The sequence below is a fragment of the Malus domestica genome, chromosome 02 (genome assembly GCF_042453785.1).
Source record: "Malus domestica chromosome 02, GDT2T_hap1".
Taxonomy (NCBI): domain Eukaryota; kingdom Viridiplantae; phylum Streptophyta; class Magnoliopsida; order Rosales; family Rosaceae; genus Malus; species Malus domestica.
The window spans coordinates 15,236,515-15,262,765 of record NC_091662.1 but is presented as its reverse complement, the minus strand read 5'-3'; the positions used below and the strand labels follow the sequence as shown (position 1 = coordinate 15,262,765).

Here is a 26,251-nt window from a genome sequence, read left to right as displayed (position 1 = left end):
TCAAGTTTTTCTGAAATCACCAAACTTATTAAGTAACAGAACGTAATTGTGTCCATTACAGGAGAATATGTCTCTTCATAATCAACTCCAGGTCTTTGTGAAAAACCTTGTGCAACGAGTCGTGCTTTATATCTTGCAATCTCGTTTTTCTCGTTGCGTTTCCTTGTGAACACCCATTTGTAACCTACGGGGTTTACATCAGTTGGGGTTTGGACTACTGGTCCAAAAACACTTCGCCTTTCCAAGGAATTTAATTCTGCCTGGATTGCATCTTTCCACTTAGGCCAATCTTGTCTCTGTTTGCATTCATCAACAGAGCGGGGCTCAATATCATCACTTAATATAATTTCAGTGGCTATTGCAAATGCAAACATGTCATCGATGATTATTTCATTTCGATCCCACAATTCATTAGTACATGCATAATTTATGGATATTTCTTTGCTTTCATGTACTTCTGTCTCTTCAGGGACATGTGTCTCATCAAGGACATTTTCTTTTTCTGGAAGTACAGAGTCACGAATTGTGGATTTATCATTCAATTCCTTTTCTTGAATGATATCATTTGGGTTCAATTGGGCCCTCATCTTTCTCTTTCGAGGGGCTGAATATTTTGAACCTGGGGGTCTACCACGCTTCAGGCGTGCACTGGATGAATCATTCGTTGCCACTTTATTTTGTCCAACAGGGACATCAATTCTTGCAGGTGCGTTTGCAGCCGGTATATATGACTGTGTCACTTTCGAAGCATCATTAAATGCATCTGGCATTTGATTAGCAATACCTTGAAGATGAACGATCCTTTTCACTTCATTTTCACATTGAGTGCTTCTTGGATCAAAATGAGATAAGGTGGGAACAACCCATGTTAGCTCTTCTCGTTCTTCTGGAACGGTCTTTTCTCCCCCTAACGACGGGAAAACTATCTCATCAAAATGACAATCAGCAAAACGAGCTGTAAACACATCACCAGTCAAAGGTTCCAAATATCTAATGATAGATGGTGAATCAAAACCCACATAAATTCCCAATCTGCGCTGAGGTCCCATTTTAGTTCGTTGTGGTGGTGCAATAGGCACATAAATAGCACAACCAAAAACTCGTAAATGTGAAATATTTGGCTGATGTCCAAACACGAGTTGTATTGATGAGTATTGGTGGTTGGCTATGGGTCTCAATCTAACCAATGATGCAGCATGTAATATGACATGTCCCCATGTAGAAACTGGCAATTTTGTTTTCATGAGCAGAGTGCGGGCTATTAATTGAAGCCGCTTGATAAATGCCTCTGCTAAACCATTTTGAGTATGGACATGAAAAACAGGGTGTTCAACATTAATGCCCAGTGCCATACAGTAATCATCAAAGGTTTGAGACGTAAATTCACCAGCGTTATCAAGTCGAATGGACTTAATGGGATGATCTGGGAACTGTGCTCGCAACTTAATTATCTGAGCAAGAAGTCTCGCAAAAGCTACATTTCGAGTAGACAATAGGCAAACATGTGACCATCGGGTAGATGCATCAACCAAAACCATAAAATATCGAAATGGTCCACAAGTTGGTTGAATAGGTCCACAAATATCCCCTTGAATTATTTGCAAAAATGATGGGGATTCATCATCAACCTTTAGTTGTGATGGTCTAATTACCAACTTCCCTTGGGAACAAGCCTTGCAAGGATTATCATTCGAGACATTAATGTGTTTGCTCAGTAATGGATGTCCATTAGAGTTGGTAATGATTCTACGCATCATGGTAGATCCTGGATGACCTAGACGGTCATGCCAAAGCATATAAACCTTTGAATCAATGAACTTATGGTTCATGACAGTATATGCCTCAACTGTCTTTATGTATGTACAATACAATCCACTCGATAAACCATGCAACTTCTCCAATATACGCTTCTGGGTATCATTGGAGGTAATGCATAAATATTCCACATTTTCTACACTTTTCGTTTCAAGGTGGTATCCATTTAAACGTATGTCTTTAAAACTCAACAAATTTCGAATGGACTGAGTAGCATATAATGCATTCTTTATAGACAATATTGTTCCATTTGGTAACATAATCTGGGCTTTTCCTGAGCCTTCAATTACATCTGATGGTCCTGATATTGTTGTTACCTTTACTTTTGCAAGTACCAAATTCGAGAAATACTTTCGGTCTCGAAGTATTGAATGCGTGGTTGCGCTATCTGCAAGACAAAAGTCTCCGCCATTGATCTTGTTTTGAGAATAACCATAATTTTTATCCATGATCTCTGAGTAAAGAAAAAGCAGTTTATTCATACTGGAATACTACTTTTATTGAATTGAAAATGCGAGCATTAAACCATAGGTACAAATAACATGAGTACATTAAACATAAATAATTCAATCGGACCCATAAACTTCATTCCCTCTTTCATTAATAAAGTCTGTAGCATCCAGGTGGGTTGTGTTTAACTGTCCTGATAAATTGGTCACTGGATCAGGGGTTTCCATTGGTTTAGCCTGGTCAAGGAAATTGATCTCAACACCCTTTTCCTTGAAGGAGGCTTGATATAGTTCCACCAGATGCTTTGGGGTGCGACAAGTACGCGCCCAATGTCCGTTGCCACCACACCTATGGCAACCTCCTTCATGACTTCTAGGAGTGTTCACATGAGCTTTTCTTTTCTGGCGATTGGTATTTTTAAAGCTCGGGCCTGGATTATACCTTGGAACCTGGTTGTGAAACTGGACACCATGGTTCTTGCTTTTCCCTTTCCACCGACCTTGCTTGTGGCCACGTCCTCGTTTGTAATTATTGCCACGAGAGGATATGGTATTCCTTTCAAGGGAAGCAACATTCACTTCTGGGAACGGTGCTGATCCAGTAGGTCGGGAATTATGGTTTTTCATGAGAAGCTCATTGTTCTGTTCAACTACCAGGAGCACAGATATCAGCTGGTTGTATTCAGTGAAGCCTCGCGCTCTATACTGTTGTTGCAATACCATGTTAGAGGCGTGGAATGTGCTGAAAGTCTTTTCCAATAACATCTCCTCAGTGATAGTATCCCCACAGAGTTTCATCTGAGAGGTAATTCTGAACAACGCCGAATTGTACTCAGCCACTGATTTGAAATCCTGGATCCTCAGGTGTGTCCAGTCATAGCGAGCTTTTGGAAAAATCACCGTTGTCTGGTGATTGTATTTGCTTCTCAAGGCATTCCAAAGGGCTAACGGATCTTCAACCGTTAAGTACTCGCTCTTTAGTGCCTCATCAAGATGACGACGAATAAAAATCATGGCCTTTGCCCGATCTTGAGAGGATGAGCTGCTTTCTTCCTTGATGGTATCTCCAAGATTTGCTGCTTCCAGATGGATCTTGGTATCCAGTACCCATGTAAGGTAATTCTTTCCAGTAATGTCCAGGGCAGCAAAATCAAGCTTTGCCAAGTTTGCCATTTTCTTTTCTGAAAGAAAAATGAGGTGTGTAAGAACTTGCAATAATATGTGTACTGGAGAAATATATTGTTAGAACTTCTGGTTCTTACAAATTTTTGATCTTCAGGCCAAAATGATAAGTACTCGAAACTTCAGGCTCGAGATTTACACAATTAATGAGAAGGGCAATTGTACCGCACCATTATCATCGAAATAAGTATAGGATGGGTGATTATTCCGCACTACTTTAAACAGCAGGAAAATTTAAATATGTAGAGCAAGGTGGACGATTATACCGCACCACCTAAAATTGCAATAAAATTTAAATATGCAAAGCAGGGTGGACGATTATACCGCACCACCTAAAATTGCGATAAAATTAAATATGCAAAGCAGGGTGGACGATTATACCGCACCACCTAAAATTGCGATAAAATCAAATATGCAAAGCAGGGTGGGTGATTATTTCACACCACCTAAAATTGCGATAAAATTAAATAACGGGAAAATTTAAATATGTAGGATAGAGCGGGCGATTATACCGCTCCACTTAAAATTTGCAGTAAAATTAGATCTGCAGTCCAAGATAGGCGATAGAACCGCACAATCTTGGATTGCATAAATAATCAGTGGGTTAGTAGTCAATATCTACACCAAACAAGAAATCAAAGATATAAGTGACTGTTAGTTGGAGAACTAGAAGTAAACATGGTGCAAACAGTTCTTCGCGAGGGTATACCCAGCAATTGAGAGAGAGGAAGAAGAAGAACAGTAAAAACCTTAGAGGAAACATTTTTTTTTTCTTTCGGTGAAAGGAAATGAGAAATGATTAGAGAGTCGTGCTGATAACGTGTTATAAATAGGCAAAATTTATAGAGAGATAACCTTTACTCGGTGAAGGAACGAAGCAGTTGCAGAGTAATATACCGACACAAGCTGTTGCAGAGGAAGTAATGTATATTATTGCTATTAGATATATTTCTCTTTTGTTTCTTCTTCTCATCCACTCCTCTTTGCACAATTGAAGTGCTCTATTTATAGAGCTACTTCAATGGAAAATTACAAAACATTACTATTTAGCTTATGAGTATATAGTATACACATGTGATACTTTACTATACATATTACTATACACATGTGGGCAAACATACCCATTATTTACAACATTCATTTTATTTTTTCTTTCTTTTTTATTTTATTTTTATTTTTAGTGACAACTTGAGGCGCATGAGACTGCAAATGTAGTTAGATTCATTGCCCAATTCATTATTATTTCCCCAACTATACTGCAAAAGAAATGCTAACTATTTTGAGCTCAATATGGTTTTATGATCAGAATTGTTCATTTTTATTATCATACTTTATATAATAAAAATTCAATCAAAGTGAAAATCGATATATCACTCAATGATTTTGATCACTTAATTTTTAGCAGAGAACTTGTTTAGGTTGACCTCGCATTTGGACGGTTGCAATCATGAGAGCTTTATTAGTTGAATATTTTGTTGTTTCTTCACTTATTTCGTGCATGTCATTATGGTGGAGCATAATAGAATTTTTAAAAAATAAATATAGACAAAAGAATATATTGAAATTGAAAACATAGCTAATTTGAAAGTTTTGAATCCTACAAATTGTGAAAAATCTTCTTCATGCTCACTCACTCATTTCAAAATAAATAAAGTATTTGCCTTCACGGATAAGAGAACTTGAAGAAGAAGATAATAGCATGTTCCTCCCCAATCACATAAAGATCAAAGCATGTGCAAAAGAATTGGGCTTGCTTTTCCACAAGCCACACGCTTTGTTTATCCATCCATCCATCCAATATATCACACCGATGTGCTATCCACACATTTTTTTAAATTTTCGGTCGTCGAATTTAATGAGCTGAAAAAGATCAATATATCACACGGGTGTGCTATCCACACATTTTTTTTTTTAATTTTCGACCGTCGAATCTAATGAGACGAAGAAGATTAATGGACAAAAATTAATTAAGGCGTGTGTAGAAAGTAAAAATAAGTGTGCAGATAGCATCACCCTATATCATCCATCTATTGATAAAAATGAGATATGGCATAGGTGATGGGTCAACTTACACTATCTTTCACTTGGAATGTTAGGTCACGCTTATATTATACGAATCGATATCCAACTAACAATCGATGTTTGATGAACTCAGACCTCACAAGCACCCATACCCAATCTCCCTCCCTCACTCTCTTTCCACCGTTCCATCCCACCCCCTAGTTCTTAAATGTATAGCAGAGGCCATATATTAGGCCCATATCGCAGTTATGGAGTTTGTGGAAACCCTAGATAGCTACAAGAAGCATATAAACTTCCAAAACCAAATCCTACATACATTTAACTCACCCATACTCTAAACGGGGCGTGATGGGGAGTGTTAAATTGTGAAGTAGACTTGTATTCTATCTAATCAAACAGGAAAGAACATTCTCGTGTTCGACTTCCATATATGATTTATTTAAAGGGATCTTCATTTTTTTGTATAAAGAGATCTTCACTTTATATATTGAACTTTAACAATATAAACCGTCTATTTTTAAGTATTCATTGAGCAAATCAAAAGAAAATTAATGTCCATAAAGTGAAAAGGTTATATAGAAAATGCTTCCATTTTAATTTTCTTATGTAAATTTGTAAAATGATATCATTGGTCCAAGAGCAACGTGGCACCCAGAGTTGAGGGGAAGTCTCCTCAGTCAGAGAGATTTTTTTAGTGTGTCGAGAATAAAATCTAGTACATCAAGTGTCATGATACAAGTGATTTGAAACTTAAGAAAAATTTAATTATTTAAATTATAATACTTGTTATACCGAGCCGTATTTCTGACATATAAAAGTTTCACCCTGAACTGCCCTCACCCGCTACCTTTTCCTTTTAAGAGCTACAGTTTTTTATCCAGTAAATGGGCCCAAGACTCAAGTTTTTGCCTCACCCACATAGATTCCATTCCACTCTCGGAAGAACTGCTTCCATCCGAATTTACTGATAACGATATGGTTTATTGGAAACACTGGAATCTTATGATTGGCTTGCTGGAGCCAAGGTGCTCCTTCAAATTTGAAATTTCTGCACACACATTTTCTCCGACCCCACATCTTTAGTTCGTCTTTTCTAGTTTTTCTTGGAGTTATTCAATTCAAAAACCATAAATGAACAGGAGCATGCACAGATTAAGAGCTACTCCACCTTTGTGGATTGCTCGGGGGACATGCAAGAGAAGAAGGGCCCGAGGCCCTGTGGATTTGCTCCAGCGTGAAGGAGCCCGAGCGGAGGTGGAGGCCCGAGCTTCAGGCCTGTGAAGAGTTGACAGCCCGAGAGCCCGAGCTCCAGGCCTTGTTTTAATTTTTTTTCTGTCAGGCGCATGCAGCCCACTTGAGCCTGGGGGCGCGTCGCCAAACAACTTTTTAGAAAAAAACAGAAGCCTTTTCAGACTTCAATGTTACCGTTGGGAAGCCACGTGGCTTCCCACGGTCCGTTCGATCTCAACGGCTATTTAACTTGGACCGTTCGATCTCAACGGTAAAAAAATAAAAAAATCTTATGTAATAACAACCGTTCGATCTGAGATCAACGATCGATATTAATATGCTTTATAAATAAATTAAAAAGACGAAAAAAATAGTTTTAAAATTAAGAAAAGTTACCGTTGTGACACGTGGCACAATCTGGAGTGTTGGAATTCAATTTTTTTTAATCCAACGGCAGAGATTAATTATTTGAATAAAAAATTTAAAAAATTGGAAAAAAATCAATTACTTAGACAATCGTTTACTATTTGGAGGGACACCTTGGCACAAGCTAGTAGTAATCTTCGAAGTGGGGAAAATTACACGAATCAGGTAACAATATATTATTTATTTGTTTGTACTATACCCAAATTTAAATTGTAATTATTTATTTGTTACCTACTTTAATTATAATTATTTGTTTGTATTATTTATTTGTTACCTACTTTAATTATAACTATTTGTTTGTATTATTTATTTGTTACCTATTTTGATTATAATTATTTCTTCTCCCCCATTGTGTAGCTAATTCAAGCACAAGCTTGGTATGGTGCCAAAACTAAAACAAAAAATAAATCATTCAACCGGTGGGAATGTTGGAATATTGTCAAATATTGTCCTAAATTCAGAGTTGTGCCTGTCGGTCCAGAAGTTGTCATGAACAACACCCCGCTATACTCTACACCTGATAATGGCTCGCATGAAGATGATGTAGAAGAAGTGCCCGAAACGCCAATCCCTGAACAAACGTCGGGTTCGACCGTTATCCAATTAGGCCTCAAGGTAAGAAGGCTTCAAAAAGAAAAGGAAGTGCTTCCAAGCATGATTAAGCAAAGTACATGGAAGAACTTACTCACCATAGTGAATTGACTTTGGCACGGGAAATGGCGAAATTTGAGGCTGATAAAGCTAGAGAGGAGGCAAAAATTGCAGCTGTTGAGAGAGAATTTCAAGCTAATTAGAGAGAAAGAGAGCTACTTAGGCAAGAAAGGGAACTGGTTAGAGAAGAAAGAATGGCTCAACGAGATCATGAGATTATGAACACACCTTTAGAAAGGAAGTCTCCAAATTCTAAATATTTTTGGAAGTCGGAGAAAGAGGATGTGATGCATATGAGGCGTGCAAGAGAAGTGAGAGCAAGAGGAGATGGTCCTAGCACAACAAGAGAAGATCATCCTAACACCACAAATTGGTTAAGTGATGATGATTAGAGTACTTTTTGTAATCAGAGCCCATAGTTTTCCAATCACCTTGGGTTGTAATTTATTATTTATTGAATTGAGTATTTTATGTTGTTTTGAATTTATTGAATTTAGTACTTTATTTAAAGTGAGAATAAATTTATTTAATGTGGTAATATATTTATACTATAAAAGAATCTTTATTCAAATGACATAAACACACCAAATAAAATTACATAAACACATCAAATAATAAAAACCTCACTAAATGAACTAAAATAAAACACACCAAATAAAATTACATAAACATACCAAATAATAAAAAACACACTAAATGAACTTAATTATCTTCAGCTTGTTGCAATGCCCATTGGTGCTCTATCAAGTCATTTTGCCGGGCATTGTGCATGTCTGGCATTTGAAATGCAGTATATCATTGAATGATCCTTTCATTGTAACGTCCATCCCTTTCTAATGGCTCATGTTACATGGGCTCATTGGTGGCGTCATGAGCACAATATATACGTGTTCTTGAATTGTTCATCGTGTCTGCCTCATATTCATCAATGACTTCATAATCGTACTCATCTTCCACAATCACGTTGTGAAGAATGATGCACGTCACCATGATGGATCGAAGCGACTCTACATCAAACAATATGGCATCACCCCTGACAATCGCCCAGCGAGCTTGGAGGATACCGAAACAACGCTCCACATCCTTCTTACACCCCTCTTGACATCTTGCAAAGTGTTTTTCCTTTGCACTTCGCGGACGTGGCACTGTTTTGACAAATGTTGACCACCTTGGGTAAATGCCGTCAGCTAGGTAGTATGGCCTGTCGTACATACATCCATTGACCTTATATGTGACTTTTGGTGCCTTTCCTTGCAGGACATCGCTGAACACTGGGGACTGGGCAAGGACGTTGAGGTCATTTTAAGCTCCTGAAACCCCGAAAAAGGCGTGCCAAATCCATGTATCAAAAGATGCAACTGCCTCCAAAATGATACTTTTTGCTCATTTTCTGTCTCCATAAGCGCCTTGCCATGCGCTTGGACAGTTTTTCCACGTCCAATGCATACAATCAATGCTCCCAATCATCCCAGGAAAACCTCGCATCTCGGCCTTCTTCAGAAGCCTTTCCAAGTCCATGTGAGTAGGTTTTCGGAGGTACTCTGCGGTGTAGATAGATTCGATTGATCCGCAAAACCTCATCAGGGACTCAAGAATGGTTGATTTCCCCATCCTCGCTATCTCATCCACTTGGTCTGCAGCTGCTCCATACGCAAGCATCCGCAGCGCAACAGTAATTTTTTGCTCGGGAAAGAGACCCATACCACCACAAGCATCATTCTTTTGCACAAAGTAAGAATCATGGTTGCAAACAGCAATCATGATTTTGTTGACCAAATGTCGTTCCATTCTAAAACGACGTCTGAAGTACGTATCAGGAAATGCACTATTATGGACAAAATAATTGTCCAACAGCTCCTCACCTCGTTGTTGCCTGCTTCTATCAAGGTTTCTGGAACGGGTGGGCCTGCAATATGAGCCACAACTTGGATGACTCGACGAGAATGTGAGTCTCTGGCCATTCTTGCTTCGTCATCTCTCATTCTCCGCTCCTCATCATCTTCCTTCTCATTTTGGGCTATATGGAGATTGAACATTCCTTCATATTGGTTAAACAATTCTTCCTCTTCTTGATCAATTTCCCACATCATGCTTGAAGAAGAAGACATTGTAAGTAGAAACTATGAATGATGATACAAATTTTGATTTGGTGAAGAAGGAAGCAGAAACTATGAATAATGATAGAAATATTGAGAAAATTGGTGTGAGATTTAAAAGGATGGATGATGGATTAAATGGAGGATTCTGAAATGATTAGGTTGTAGATAGTGCCACGTGGTATGCCGTCATTCTTTAAAAATCTGATCGAAATCTATCCTAAAAGATTCTGAAAAGATAACGACACGTGTAACGACGACATTGGATAAAAATCTTATCGAAATCTATCACCAATAATTATCTTTTCGGATAATGACACGGGGTGCAACGAGAACGATTTAAAATCTGATTGAAATCTATCCTCAAAGATTCTGAAAAGATAACGACACGTGGTACGATAACATTGGATAAAAATCTTATCGAAATCTATGACCAATAATAGTCGTTTTAGGTAAATGACACGTGACGCAACGAGAACGATTTAAAATATCTTATCCGAAATTACAAAAAAAAAATTATTTAGTATTATTTTGTAAAAAACAAAAATTAATAAATATTTTATTGTCTATTGTCAGGGCTATTCAAGTGCAAGGGTGGAGATATAAAAGACAGTTACTATTCATTATGGCAGTTACTGTTCACATGGTGAATTGAATAGTGGATTGCCTGGGGGAGGGCTCCAAGGGTGGAGTTGCTCTAATGGGACGTCCAAATGTCATTAATTGGGTTCCAAATTACATCGACCCGAAATCTCACTTTTTTTTCCATAAATTTATGATGGCCAGTTAGGGCAATTGCTCAGTAAGTATGGCTTCAACGAGAATTAAAAGGGGAATGTTGTGAAATGAATGGGGAAATTTTGTTACATTTGGAATCGTTTCATTTCTACGCAATTCAACTGAACACAACTCTATAATTCCTATTTAGAAAAATATGTATAACATTTTGGAGCATATCAAATACAACTTCCTGCAAGGCAGCAGGTGCAGCAAGACTCGATCCGTCGATGACGACGACGTACCTTTTGCATGAGGCCAGAAAATGAAGCACCCAAAAATAAAAAAGGAAAAAATTTGTGAAACTAACGTAAGAATCAAACTCAAATGCACATATAAACTAGCCCCCCCCCCCCTCTCTATTACAAGTGCCTTACTGTATGTACCCGATGACAGCATACGCTTCTCGGCCTCTTCAACTAAATTTTCCTGATGCATCTTCATACAAATTTTCTCCACGCTGAAGACCGAAGTCTCAAATTCAAACAGCAGTATATGTTTTGAGCGTCGATGGCAAATGTTTCAGTTTTGTTCAGTATGCCTTGCAGAAGCCTGCATGTCAATCGTTTTTGTCTCGTGCTTTCTCTTGTTCCGAGGACTTCTCTTTGTTCTGGGTGCACGAATTTTTACAGGACGCTTCACTGTGTGCTCTTCAACTCCAGTTTCTGTTTTTTCATTAGCTGGGAGTTCAGGAGGAGCATCAGGCCATGGTGTACGTTTCGATGGTACGGTGATTTCCAAAGGAGGATCTATAGTCCATCTGTACAAGACAAATTCAAACTAATGATCAAATTGAGAGCAGAGAAATCATGCTAGCATGACAAAAGGCTGACTACATGGACAACCAAATGTAACTATACATTAAACTCCGATGGTTCACGTCTCACACAAGAAGAACAATATGACGCCTCATGGATCAAATATATTACACATTTCTTGTGAGGTAATATTTCACTATTGACTATCAGATCACAAAGAAAGGATAAATAATGTTGAAATGTTCCACTGGAGCATAAAAACTCAAAAGTAAAATACTAGGTGCGGTTGTATAAGTTCATACAGGCAGGCCAAGTTTTCAATCAGAATTGCCCTCATGAGGATATAATGGAATCAAGTCTTCGCACACAAGTAACGGGTGACTTGGACTACTTCTTGTGGGTGAACCTAGAATACCCTTTGGCCCAAGGAGAAAAAAAAAAGGAGAGGAGACTTTTAACGATGCAATAAACAAGGGAAATTATAAATTACAAAACCTGCTCTATTTAAGAAAAGAAAAGATGGAACTAATATACTTGTGACTAGAAACAATACTCTAAGCAACATCAATAAAATATGAGGACATCATGATAACATAAAATAGAATGTGACTTCACAAAGGCATGGACAACAAATAAAATGTCCAGTTTATACTATAAAAAAGTGGGACAACAATTATGTCTCGAACAATCAAAAGATATTTTTCAACTTTTAGGATGTGAGGGAGCAATTACATACAGTACACACAAAAAATAGCTTGTACATGTGAAGGCCGCTACATTTTAGGACTTGACCAAAAATAGCTTCCCCCCCCTACTCATCAGTCATATTGTATCTAGAAATCAATACAAGTATTACCAAAATGCCTTAATACAAAATAATCGCCTACTGAAGTATAAACATTTCAAATGCCAAAATATTTTCCTAATTTCTACTGATAATAAGATTATCGCAATACCTAGAAGAATGAAATGATAATTATCATATATTTTTATTATCTACATACATTACAGTTCAAAATGCCAGAAAATTTATTAATTAGAAAATATTTTCTCCAAAACAATTTACATTTTCAAAATCATTTTGCAATTTTTCTTCAACTGTAGCAATTTTTATACTAGACTCTGAAAAAAATATGCTAAAGGGTAGTTGTGATATTATGACAAAAAGACATGTTTATTCCTAGTGATATTAAATAAAGTCCCAGATCCATTCTTTACCAAAAAGAAACGCAAATGATATTGCCAATTTTATATTTAGAGCCTACATGGTCCTACTTTCTCTGGCATAGGTAAAGGCTGGAACAGGAAGTAATGAGAAAGAGAATCAAGTAGGTAAATATGTTGATTACATAAGGAGGTGTTAGATAGGGACCGTATAAATCAAATCCACGAAATTCGACCACCTTTTTTTTTTTTGTCAATAGAAATTCTATCATGTAGTTATTGAAAAGTCAGCATCTTATTTCAACTTTAGGTCACTTCAAGTCCAATACTAGCATCTCTTTTCAGATTGTGAGATGAGAACTTGCATCCGAATGAAACGCAGAAGGCTAATCAAATACTGCTCTAAATTCTCATATCAACCAACATAAGACACTATACAAAAATGGCTATGCCTACGTGCCTTGATCTGAATTTTATAATAGACTGGACCAGTTCGGATATATCGCCCATGTTGCTAATACTTGAATTGATTTCTAGATACAATACAACTGATGAGTGGGGCAGTTTTTGCGTGGGGGGCGGGCGGGGAGCTATTTTTAGTCAAGTCCTAAAATGTAGCGGCCTTCACATTTACAAGCACATATAGCCACTTAGCCAGTATTTGGAAGCAGGTAGTAGGAAAAGGGCTAAATGGTAGTCTCCCATTAATACATTGGACCAAGAAAAATTGTAACATTTGTGGACATTTTAGGTGGAAACGGGTGCAGGATATTGGGATATAGAGACTCCAAAGTACCATAGCACCAATAATCCTGAGATACGCAGCACAGATCATGCTGAATGCGCTGTAAAGAAAAAGTTCCCAAAATCTAGGCAAAGGACTTCTAGTGTTGGACACGAGAAATCTCCTAAATTGGCTGGCAAATATCTACCTATGTCCACACAAAAATTCTAAAAGTATCAAGTAGTTTGCCAGTATTGTACATGATAACATGTACAAACATACATCACCCACTGGGGTTCATAAGATACAAAAAGAAAATAGGGAAGCACCCCCATACCTAGCTTGCGGATCACCAACAGGTCAAAATGAACAACCAAACTGCATTGAATCAATAGGAAAAATGGATATTACAATGAACAAAATATGAAAGACTAACCTGGGAGGAAATTTACTATCGAAACGAGCTTCAACGCGGAGCCACCAGAGCAAGACTTGGCGCCCACAATTTCCAAGTGGTTCAACCATGGACAGGTCCTTCAACAAGAATAGAGGGGTCACTATCTCCTCATCAGCCCCACCAATACTATCTAGATCATTAACCCACTCTGGTTTATCTTCAGCTTCACTCCAAAGCAACCGTGAATTCAACACAAACCCAGCCCACTCCAGCTTCCTGGGTAGTACAGGTGCTCGATCATCAATGTAATTTGCCCTCTTTCCCAGATATGGCAAGGTGTTAAAGGTGTGCCAACCAATCAACTTATTGGATGAATTACAAGCAGGACCTTGAATTGGCATTGACTGGTACTCCCCTTCCTCATTTTTCTCAATTGCGGACTCTGACGATTCATCTGTATTCTCCGAATGAGCAAGTATTCCCACCGAAACAGCACCAAACCATTTCACATTCTGCAGCTCATCGAAAAGCTCCATACTGTGCATATTACTATCGTCTGCAAACATAACAATCCCGTCCAGGTTCTGCTCTCTCACAATTCTGCTCCATCACACACAAAGTCAAAATCGTAAACTAAATGGAACCCGCATTTCATAATCTAAAGATATCTTCAATTGCTTTAATTCTCATGAATAATAATAACTACAGATTATCAGTCCAATAATAATATCCACAATCATTTGGTTAAGCTTCAATTTTTCTTCTTTCATGATATTTAACTGCAATTTTCGGAGAATAACTAATTAACAGAAGTAAATAAACGAAAATAAAACTGTAAAAATTGAGAATTCACCTCAAAGCACGAAGCCGCATCCGAGCCTCCAGCAGGTGGCGGCCATCCCAAGTATTAGGCATCCGCTGATCAAACCCCTCGTGGATGATCCGGAGCCCGGACTTGGAAACAATCGACGCCGTCTCATTGGTAACCCCGCCGGCCTCAACGACGATCCAGACGACGTTGTACGGGACCAGCATTAGCGAGTGCATAACGCCAGTCAAATGTAGCGCCTGGAAAGTCCGAGCATAGGTGGGCGTGACGGCGATGACCGTTTTGGGGTTGGTGACTCCGAACTGCCTCCTCTGCTCCCTCTGAACCGTCTCAATTATGCGATGCGCCTTCATGGTTTCGGTCGGGTTCGGGTGCGGCCAGGGCCGGATTCGGATCCCGTGCCGCCCGACCACGACCCGGCTGCTGGAGCTCGCGGTGGTGGCGTTCCTGTTGAGATTAAACTCGAGATTCGCGATCGGGTTCGCGGGGAGCTCTAGGTTTCTAACGGTGAGATCAGCAACTGTCCGAAACGGCGCCGGATAGAGATTCGAAGAGGAGGTGGAGAAGAGGAAGAAGAAGACGAGGCGAGAGAAGCGGAAGCCAAGAACGAGGCTGATGAGGCAGCAGAGGCCATGGAGTACAAGCCAGAACAACGTCGCCGGCGACTTGCCGTCTGATGTGGAGTCCAACGGCGCCGATCCCCTGAAGCTGTTGCTCCGTCGGGTGAGGTAGCTCTGGTGCAAAGCCGAGAGCTTCATACTCTCTCTCTCTCTCTCTCTCTTTCTCTCTCTCAAATCGTAGAGAGGGAAAGCCGAGCTAAGAATTGGAGAGGTGGGCTTGTTTGTTGTGTGGTCTCTGGAGCACTATATCCCTTGAGTTCCCTTGACGTTAGTTGAGCTCTCTGTAGAGAGAGAAAGAGAGAGGAGAAAGAAAGAGAGAGAGGGAGAGGTAGGGGATGGTGGCGATCATTAAGACGTAATTAAGCTGTGATTTGTTCATTTTAATCGGAGATTCCTTCGAAATTACGAATGAAGTTTCAAAGTTGTTAGATGTGCTTTGCCTTTCAGCTTCCTTCTGTATTTTCCTTGTCCACTTTCAGACAGAGAGAGGAGAGGGAACGGGGGAGAGAGAGAGAGAGAGAGAGAGAGAGAGAGAGAGAGAGAGAGAGCTCGGCCCATAAAATGCGGGCCCAGATGGGCTTCGTGTGATTTCGGACAGGGAGGCTTTGGTTATAATGCACGCAACAATTTTCTGTTTTAATCTTCCAAATTAATTAATTTATTAGTTAATTGTGGGGGTTGATGAGTGACGTTTAATTATGTAGGTCAAATTAATCGTTGATGGAGTGAGACCTAAATAAGGAGAGAGCGATGTTGACCGACCAACCCCATTAATTTTTTGGGGTGGGAAAAATTTGGAAATTATTTATTGGGGGGAGGGGGGGGTCTGCAATTTCAACAAATTATATTGCTTGCTTGTTTAGGAAGTTAATTAATGGAAATTTCCCCCTAAAACCCAAACTAAATCTTGATTATTTACCCGTTTTGGAAAACAGTTTGCGGGAACTAATTGAATAGTAACCAATCGTGTAAATATATGAATTTTATTAGGGTGCCTAATTTGCATGATTAGCCATAAAAAGGCAGGATTTTGCAACATGAACCACAGGGCCCAGTAAACGACCACACTAAGAAGGAGGCCCAGTAAATGACACCCAAGAACGAATCATTTCATTCAATGACACATTTTGTCTAGAACGATTGGATTTGAACACGATACGTCATATCGAACGATAAACGTTCTTAGAGCTTGTTGGGATGTCTTTTATAATGCCTGAAAGCATTTTTTATGAAAATATTTTTAAAATCAATCCTTAGTAAAAATCCAAATAAATCCTGAAAACATTTTCTCTAAAAACTCTTTCAGTCATTTTGAAAGTACATTCAAACGACCTCTTAATCGCTTAGTCTATGAGTCATTTGCAGTTATACATCATTAACGGTCGAAATGAGGTTGGTGGGTGGTTAAAATTTAATTAAGTTTGTTTTGCTTCAGACGGAGGCAAGCAAATCTCTCTCATCCTTAAAACAATTAAAGGAAAGTTTGGTAACGAAGAAAAAGCAATTAAGAGAGAGACACAATGCGCATTATGCCATGTTGCTCGGCTAAAAAGCCCTGGAGCCATTTTACTACAAAAGCACTTCAACCAAAAGTTTCACTTCCAAATTAAGCTTACAGAAACATTTTGTGGACTCTAACTACAATCCCATTTAACTTGCACCACTTTTGGCAGAATCCAAACACAAGTAAACAATACTTGGTTACGCAAGGTTTTGAAGAAAGTCTGTCTCAAAATATTTCATGACTTATTTCCATACTTGGTTGCACGAACAAATAATCAATTTTTATATAGTGATTTATAATACAAGTGATTTTAATCATAAGTATAAAGTTATGTGAGTCGTCCGACGCCCACAGTGTATTTTGAGAAGTACTTCATTTAATGATCAACACGAAAATTATATGTTGGGTATCACATCAATCGTTCATGACCTTAACTTCTAAATTTTATTTTGATAACGAATTAATTAGTAAATATTGACCGGGATGCATGTCATACATATGATATAATCATGCAAAAACACCAACCAACTTCACAACAACATGTATTTTATTTAAGATTAAATATCATTGTTAAACCTTAAAATGAAACATTCTTTTTTTAATTATCACATGTTGCTTAAGTTTATAGGAACAAAGAGTCGGTGAGGACAGCCAAAAAGAAATAATTTGAGGTCCATGAAAGTTTTATACGTGAATTCAACTTAGATGTTGTCTTGATCGTAACCAAGAAATACTCAGTCACTTACACTTAGATTTGATATCAAGAGTGAAAAATAATCGAAACATAATGTTTAAATTTCAACACCTGACATCAAATTCAAGAGTGTCTAACAACAAATTGTTAGTCACCATGTGATCAAAAGAACGTAATTGTAGATCCAATAGTTTTTTTTTTTAATTTTTTGTTTTGTTTTGATTCATAGTTTGAGGATTTTAATTTATGTTATAAAAGAAAACATATGTTTGAACGGACTGAGATCCTTTCTGAATCATTTTCTCAGAATCTGTTGGGATTAATCAATCCTCACCGTTCACACCGGATCCTATGGTTAGAATCTTTTAAAAAATTCCTTTTCTGCAAAAAAATGTTCATCATTGTTTTGCAAGACCCCATCTCTTTGTCGTTTCATTAACAGCAGTTAAGATTTTAGGGTTGAGGGACTTGCAATTGGAGAGAATTTTCATTATGACGAGAACATGGGTGATACACCATGTGTTTTGTTGTAAGTGGTGAAAATTTTTATTTTTTAAGTTATTAACTTTTTAACACACAAATTTATATAATGACATATGGTGTACCACCTCGTATGACGGTCACACTGAAAAATCTCTCCTGCAATTGAGGGTTGAAGCGGTGTTGGTGCTGATTTTGGGAAGGTAAGGTGAAGGACCTGCAATTGGAGGTTGTGGGTTGCGTGGGTTGTGGTGGTATTAGGGTTGATTTTGGGATGGGGTTGAATTTAAGGAAAACTAATGAAAAGGACTTGAAAACTTTGAGTTTTAATGATAAGGACAAAATAAAGGGTAAAGTGAATAGTACCAAGTTTGACTTTTTAGTGTAAAAATGTGGTTTTTCGTTAAAGTGAACAGTACCGTGAGCTTTTCGTTAAAACTCCCTTGAATTTAACGTAGAATTTGGGTGGCTGGTGGTTCGAGGTTGGGAACTTCGAAATGATAGAGAAACAGAAGAGTTGAAGGGGAAGAGGTAGCAACTATTTTGGCTGTTGGATTCTTATCAACGGATGAGATCCATCGGCTCGGAAAGATCCCCTCAAAACTGATTCGAAGAGGATATGAATCCTGTTTGAGCATGCCCTAAACGTTGGGCCATAGCTCACATTAAGCCTAGCATAATGAGTAAGCCAGCCGAAGATAGAATAATTGGGCTTGGTGTTTGAGTCTTGAACTGGCATCACATCTGATGACACCAAGTTTGCATTCAAACTGACCGAAAGGGTCCAATTACTGGGCCAGATCAAGGACCCAAAAGAATGGAAAGACGCTCGAATGCTGCCCGGTAAAAGCACGAGCGAAGAATCGCACATTGATCAACAACTGTTAATGTCATCTTAGTCATGATATCAATGTGGAGTTTGAATACAAATAAAACACCACAATCTCACGTGGACCAAGTGATGTTTTATGTTAAGCATATTGTAAACTTTTTTGCCTTTTACTTAATTGAATAAGGATTGGACTGGTGGGATGGGACTTGTGTCTATGTCATATATGTTTGGATTATATAATCAAGGGAACTGGTAGTAATTAACTGTTCCCAAAGGTTATCTGCTATATTAAAAAAGTGTATAAATATGTACACACCAGATAAGGCCGTAGTAAAAATAAATATATTTTTCACGACAAAATCTTTTACTTACAAAAAGAGAGAAGCACATAAAAGTTCACCAGAGACCACAGACTCGGTGTTGGATCCTTAGTTTATAGATGGTTGAATCAAGGGAGATAGACGTCCATTGAACTTCCAGCACAAAAAATGAGCGAAATTCTGTCTTTAGGTCATTGCCAATACACAAACTTCAATCTACACAACAAGTCAATTTAGCTTGATTCATTTCATTTTCTTGATCTAGTGATTTTGTTGTTACAATATATTGTATCTACACAACAAGTACGAAATTTGTGCTAGTATGAAAAAGTCATTTTGGAAAAAACCATAATTTGTGGGATTAAAAATATTAAAATATAAATATACTATTGTGTGTGTGTGTGTGTGTGTGTGTGTGTGTGTGTGTATAAACATGGGGCGAGGGTCTTGACTTCCGTTGACCAACGTATAGTGAGGTGTATGAATTAATGCTTTAGTGTTTTCCGGAAGTACTCGACATTACGGACTCGTAGATGCGAGCAGAAGAGGATTTGGGGTTACGGTTAAAGTTTTACGGAACTGTAAACCTCAGAAGTACGTTTGTTTAGTCACTATTTATATATTTTTATAATGTTTATATTTTATTTATCATTTAGTGATTTTTAAAGTTGAAGAAGAAGAGAAAGAAGAAGGGGAGAACGGGAGAAGATAAGAAAGAAGGGTTTCTGCCCAATCGGAGGAGAGGAAGAGAGGAGACTGACCAACCAGAGAGAAGGGAAAGGAGGGAAGGTGAGAAGGGGGGAAATCGGGTCTCCTCCTTGACCCGTGCGACCCGGCCGAGTATCAAGGCCAAATCCGTGCATTTTCCGGCCAATTTCCTGTGAATTGTGTTGAACCACTACCTGGAAATACCACCCTAACCCTCTATCTTCCATTTTCATCCCAAAATTAGAAGAATTTGGTGGTATTTTGGAGGAAAAATCGATGGTGGTCCGTTTGGGTGTATGGCGACAATCCGTAAAAATTGAAGCTAACCCAACCAATTACCACCACCCATAGGCTCCCCTCAACCTCAGGAATAAAGCCCAAGCAATGGTCGAGGCGTCGAAGTGAGTATGGAGGTCAAATTGAATCACATCATTTTCTAGGGTTCCAGCGCGTTTGAGCAAAATTGGAGCTTTTCCCGGCCAAATTGGACTTGACCACATGTATAAAGTTTACTTTACTCATTGAGATCTTCATTCCTATAAATTTTGGTAATTTTTGGAAATAGTTGGATTTTCCGGCGAGTCGGGGCGGCCGACCGCCACCCACAGCGGCGCGTGGCCAGAGGGCCATCGATATTATTCTTAGGCTAAATTAGATGCCTTGAGCTCAGTTTTGGTAATTGTATCATGTAGGTTGATTGTTGGAACCTAAATTCTCTATGTTACGTTAATATGTCATTATTTGAATCGACGATCCGACCATTGGATTGTCACCAAACTTTAATATGTTATAGTACGTGATATTTGAGGACCATAGGAACTTACAAATTGGGAATTCAATATACGGATCTTCCCGAATTGGATTTGTAAGTTCATAAAATAAAATATTAACTGCCACTTGATTTTGGCAATTGGTGGAGATTCCACAGTTGGATCGTAATGGAACTTTAGGATGTTGTTAGAAGTATAATGTGGATCCTTGGAAGTAAGGGATCAGAAATCCGTGATGCGAAACTTCCGATTCGAACTACGTAGGGATGTGTGTTATGTAAGTTGCATATTTTATTGATAAAAACTCTGAGCCTGATTTGATAATTGTTCTAGGCGACGATGGTTCGTGATGTGGCAATATTCGTGTTAGTAAGTGGGTCTTTTCCTTCCTATCGTGTGTGTGTGTGTATATATATATATATGATTGATAATTCCATAAACGGTTATAAATTGATTATTGCTTATGATTATTGTGAATGCTTTGAAGTAATTATTATGAACTACGAATGACTTGATCCCTGTTTAGGGTACTTAGGCAGTCTAACGAAACGTTATGCAACCATACAATAAATGAGACTAAATAATTGAGACAATAGCCTTGTTTGGAAAATTGTGCAATGTGAGGGACATTGGTGGAAAATGTGAGATTTAACCTTATGTTTTGGTGGTTAAATGTTGGTCATAAATCAATGTGTGAAAAATCAAGAAATTGAAGTAAGGAAACGTAAGTAGCGATAGTAATTAAACTAGTGTCTAGTTGGGCTTATCACCAATAATTATTTCCGAAAATAAATAGTTCGGGAGTAGGGCGTTACAGCTTATGCATTTTATGCCATATTATATATATATATGATTGAAAATGCTATGACATGGTTGAGTATTAGATTGCATCATGGTATATCCATATGTATATTACCTGCTCATAATTATTGTGAACGCTTTGAAGTGCAAAGGTGAACACATGACACCTAGGTAAGTTTAGGTGAGTTTATGGTATTAGTTAAAATGATGGAGTTATGGCATGACTACATGTATGTTTTAGGCAACTCCGACCTTGTCGTAGTGGTTGTAATGATAGACAACTCTAACATTGTTGTACAGGTTGCCCATGAGTTGTACATGTTATAATAGATGTAATTAGAGCTCATAAACTTGCACCTAGGTGTTAGTGCTCTCGCTCGTGGCTAGGGCACAGTCCTTCACGTGATGTTCACCTCTCGCACCTTACGTTCACCTTAGATCCAAGGTAGGTGCACAATCCTGTCTTACAGACCACTATAGGTGGTTCTGACTCGTAGGTGACCCGTGATTACTCGCACAATCTTCACGTGATCATAGCACTTGAGTGTACTTATTTACACCAAATCCTGTCGTACAGACCACCAGAGGTGGTTCCAACTCGTGTGCAGGGATATGTGATGAGCTATGGGTTCAGCTGTACAAGCCACAAGAGGTGGATCCGGCTGACATATTACTTTATATGGATAAGTCATACAGGTCACTATAGGTGTCTCCGACTTATGAGATGGCATTGATTGATGAGATATGGATAAGTCGTACATGTCACTATAGGTGACTCCGACTTATAAGTTAGTATTGATTGATGAGATATGGATAAGTCGTACAGGTCACTATAGGTGATTCCGACTTATGTGGTTGCATTGGTTGATGAGATTTGGGTGCAGTCATACAGGTCACCATAGGTGATTCCGACTTGTGTGCTAGTATGGGTTATTAAACACATGATTATTTATATTGCTAATGAGATGCTCAGAGGTGGTATACTTCTGATTCACTGTTAGTATACTTTTAATTTCATACTTATACGTAGTATGATTTTCTGGAAACTATACAGGTGTTACAGTGATGGATTATATCATTTAGAAAGTCTTTATTATAGCTTTATTTTTTGGCCCACTCATTCTTGTTTTTATCCTTTCAGGTCTAGTAGCAGAGCTTTCGTATCGACGAGGATTTGTGGCAAGTCTTGGTATTGGAGATTACCTTCGATGGTATGATTTTCAATCCACTCTACTGTACTTTACTTATGCTCTGACGTCATGTGTGAAATGGGTTCATTTCCACTCACGGCGCACTCTTGTATTTAGGCACTTTTAGGTTTAAATTTATTCATTTTTTCCATATCATCACACTTTATGCTTCATTACCCTCCCGGTGTCGGCCAGCACAGCTCGATTCGGAGTCCTAGTGGACATTCCGGGTCGGGGTGTGACATATTAGGCTTAAGAACATTAGTAAATTTCTTCGATTAAACTTAACATGAATACATTCTCAAATCAAAGAAAAAAGAATGTATCCATATAAGTTAAAAAATGGATTAGAAAAAAATTGAATAGATTTTATATAAAAAAAATATGGTACATTTTTCATATAACAAATTGGTATATTTAAGAATCAGTACATTTTAAGATTAAAAATTTGAAAAAATTACATGAATGGGTACATATAATTAGCATGGGTACATTTAGCAAAAATAAAAATAGGTACAAATAAATACAAAAATATGGGTACAAATACAAATAAAATTTTAAAAAATATGGGCACAAAAAAAAATTAATATATGGGCACAAATAAAAACTGAAAAGAAAAACAGTACAAATTAAAAAAGGTTGCATATTAAAAATGGGTACAAACTAAAAATAAAAAATATGATAAAAAATGTAGCCATATATATAAATATATGTTGAAAACATTGGCAGTGTTGAAAATATTTGGCAGATTAATGAATGCCCACACAGATTTTCAATACCCACACGGTAATGTGGACTTTGGAAATGAAGGAGTTCGTATTTTCAAAAGGTGTGTGCTGTAAATTTCAAAATATAAATATATGTTTGTTTGGAGTTGCTCTATAAATAAAACGCTCCGACTACTATCAAGATATACAGAAAGAACAAGATAGATCAATAACATCATTATCTATCCCTCCCTCTTTTATTTGTCATCCTCTTGTGTTATAGTTACAGTGTGACATTTTACACCTGTTTCGCTCCTATCACTAGTAAATGTTATCTCTTTAACTTTTACCTATTTATAACACGTTATTAGCACGACTTTCTAATCATTCTCTCATTTCTCTTTGTCGAAAGAAAAAAAAAATTTCCTTTAAGGATTTTACTGTTCTTCTTCTTCTTCTGCCTCAATTGCTGGATATACCATCGTGAAGAACTGTTTATACCATGCCTGCTTCTAGTTCTCAACCTAACAGTTACTTATATCTTTGATTTCTATGTATTTAAATTTTCCAACTACTTGAGTGGTTTGGAATAATCGTCCATCCTATGTTATGAGAATGGTGCGGTATAATTGCCCTCCTCATTCATCTTGAAAATCTCAAGCTTGAAGTTTCGAGTGCTTATCATTTTGGCCTGAAGATCAAAATGAAAAATTTGTAAGAATCAAAAGTTCTAACACTACATACCTCTAACATACATATTATTGCAAGTTCTTACACATCTTAGTTTTCTTTAAGAAAAGAAAATGGCGAACTTGGCAAAACTTAATTTTGTTGCCCCGGACATTATTGGGAAAACTACCTTACCTGGGTAGTGGATGCCAAGATCTATTTGGAGGCAGGGAATCTTGGAGAAACAATGAAGGAGGAAAATAGTGCATCTTCTTAAGATCGGCCGAAGGCCATGATCTTTATTTGTCACCACCTTGATGAAAGACTAAAGTGCAAGTACCTAACGGTTGAAGATCCGTTAGCTCTCTGGAAGACATTGAGAAACAGATACAATCACCAGAAAACAGTAATTCTTCCAAGAGCTCGTTATGGGTGGACTCACCTAAGGATCCAAGATTTCAAGTCAGTGGCTGAGTACAATTCTACGATGTTCAGAATTAGCTCCTAGATGAAACTCTGTGGGGAAACCATCACTGAGGAACATATGCTGGAAAAGACTTTCATCACCTTTCATGGTTCAACCGTGCTCATGCAGCAATAGTATAGAGAGCGAGGTTTCACTGAATACAACCAACTGATATCTGTGCTCCTGGTTGCTGAACAAAACAATGAGCTCTTACTGAAAAATCATCAATTATGACCTACTAGATCTGCATTATTCCCACAAGTGAATGTTGCTTCCCTCGAAGTGAATGCCACATCCTCTGGTGGCAATAATCATAAACGAGGACGTGGTGAGGACGGTGGAACAGGAAAGGTAAGAATCATGGTGTCCAGTTTCACAACCAAGTTCCAAGGCATAATTCAGGCATGAGCTTCAAAAATGTGAATCGCCACAAAGGCAAAGCTCATATGAACAATGCTCCCAGAAACTCTGAAAGAGCCTGCCATGGGTGTGGTGGCAATGGGCACTAGGCGCGTACTTGTCGTACCCTTAAATATCTGGTGGATCTATATCAAGCCTCCATCGTGTCGAGACCAATTTTCTAGACCAAGCTAAACCCATGGATATACCTGATCCAGTGTGCGACTTATCAGGGCAATTAAACACAACCCACCTAGATGTCTCAAACTTCATTGTAGAAAGGGGGAATGAAGTATACCGATCCGACCGAATCATTTATGTTTGATGTACTAAATTTGTAGTTTAAAACTAGCATTTCAAATTCAATAAAAGTGGCATTTAAATTTCCTGTTATAAATTGCTTTTAATCATGATTCCCTTTACTCAGAGAGCATGGATAAAAACTATGGTCATTCTCAAAACATGAGAAATGGTGGAGATATTTGTCTTGCAGACAACACAACCACGCATACAATAGTTCGAGATCAAAAGTATTTCTCAAGATTGATGTTTACAAAAGTAAGGGTAACAACAATATTAGGCCAATAAGATGTAATTGAATGCTCAGGGAAAACCCATATTATGTTACCAAATGGAACAATATTGTCCATACAGAATGCGTTGTACGCTACTCGATCTACTCGAAATTTGTTGAGTTTTAAAAACATACGTTTAAATGGATAACACATTGAAACAAAAAGTGCAGAAAATATGGAGTATCTATGCATTATCTCCAATGATACCCAGAAGTGTATCTTAGAGAAGTTGCATGGTTTGACGAGTGGATTGTATTATACATACATAAAGACAGTTGAATCACATACTGTCATGAACTAGAAATTCATTGATTCAAAAGTTTATATGCTTTGGCATGATCGTCTGGGTCACCCATGATCTACCATGATGCGTAGAATCATTATCGACTCTAATGGACATCCATTATTGAGCAGACACATTGCTATCTCAAATGATAACCCTTGCAATGCTTGTTCTTAAGGGAAATTGGTAATTAGACCATAACAACTAAAGGTTGATGCTGAATCCCCATCATTTCTGCAAAGAATTCAAGGGGGTATTTGTTGGCCTATTCAACCATCATGTGGACCATTCTGATATTTTATGGTTTTAGTGGATGCATCTACCCAATGGTCACATGTTTGTCTCTTGTCTACTTGGAATGTAGCTTTTGTGAGACTTCTTACTTAGATAATTCAGTTTCGAGCACAGTTCATAGATTACCCCAGTAAGTTAATTCGACTTGATAAACCTTTGATGATTACTGCATGACATTGGGTATTGATGTTGAACACCATGTTCCTCATGTTCGTACTCAAAATGATTTAGCAGAAACATTGATCAAGCGGCTTCAGTTAATAGCTTGCACTCTGCTCATGAAAATAAAATTGTCAGTTTCTACATGGGGACATGCCATCTTACATGCTGCATCATTGGTTCGATTGAGACCTATAGCCAACCACCAATACTCCTCAGTGTAACTCGTGTTTGGGCATCAGCGAAACATTTCACATTTA

At 38.0% G+C, this 26,251-nt stretch overlaps 2 protein-coding genes across 3 annotated transcripts; both read right to left on the bottom strand.

The window, feature by feature from the left end:
• Nucleotides 1–2,268: 2,268 nt before the first annotated feature.
• On the bottom strand, nucleotides 2,269–4,550 carry LOC139193044 (uncharacterized). 2 transcript variants are annotated; one of them, XM_070816003.1, is made up of 2 exons: nucleotides 4,302–4,550; nucleotides 2,269–3,445 (listed from the first exon to the last, which is right to left on the bottom strand). In XM_070816003.1, exons 1-2 carry the CDS (start codon nucleotides 4,417–4,419, stop codon nucleotides 2,382–2,384), a joined length of 1,182 nt encoding a protein of 393 aa, XP_070672104.1. In that variant the 5' UTR covers nucleotides 4,420–4,550; the 3' UTR covers nucleotides 2,269–2,381. The 2 variants fall into 2 exon arrangements, with proteins under 2 accessions (XP_070672104.1, XP_070672105.1); XM_070816004.1 differs by lacking the exon at nucleotides 4,302–4,550 and adding an exon at nucleotides 3,527–3,616.
• Nucleotides 4,551–10,709: 6,159 nt separating this feature from the next.
• Nucleotides 10,710–15,726, bottom strand: LOC103403342 (beta-1,4-xylosyltransferase IRX14-like). The gene is made up of 3 exons (XM_008342156.4): nucleotides 14,545–15,726; nucleotides 13,731–14,291; nucleotides 10,710–11,408 (listed from the first exon to the last, which is right to left on the bottom strand). The coding sequence occupies exons 1-3, from the start codon at nucleotides 15,276–15,278 to the stop codon at nucleotides 11,171–11,173; spliced, it is 1,533 nt and encodes a 510-aa protein (XP_008340378.1). The 5' UTR covers nucleotides 15,279–15,726; the 3' UTR covers nucleotides 10,710–11,170.
• Between the last annotated feature and the right edge of the window lie 10,525 nt (nucleotides 15,727–26,251).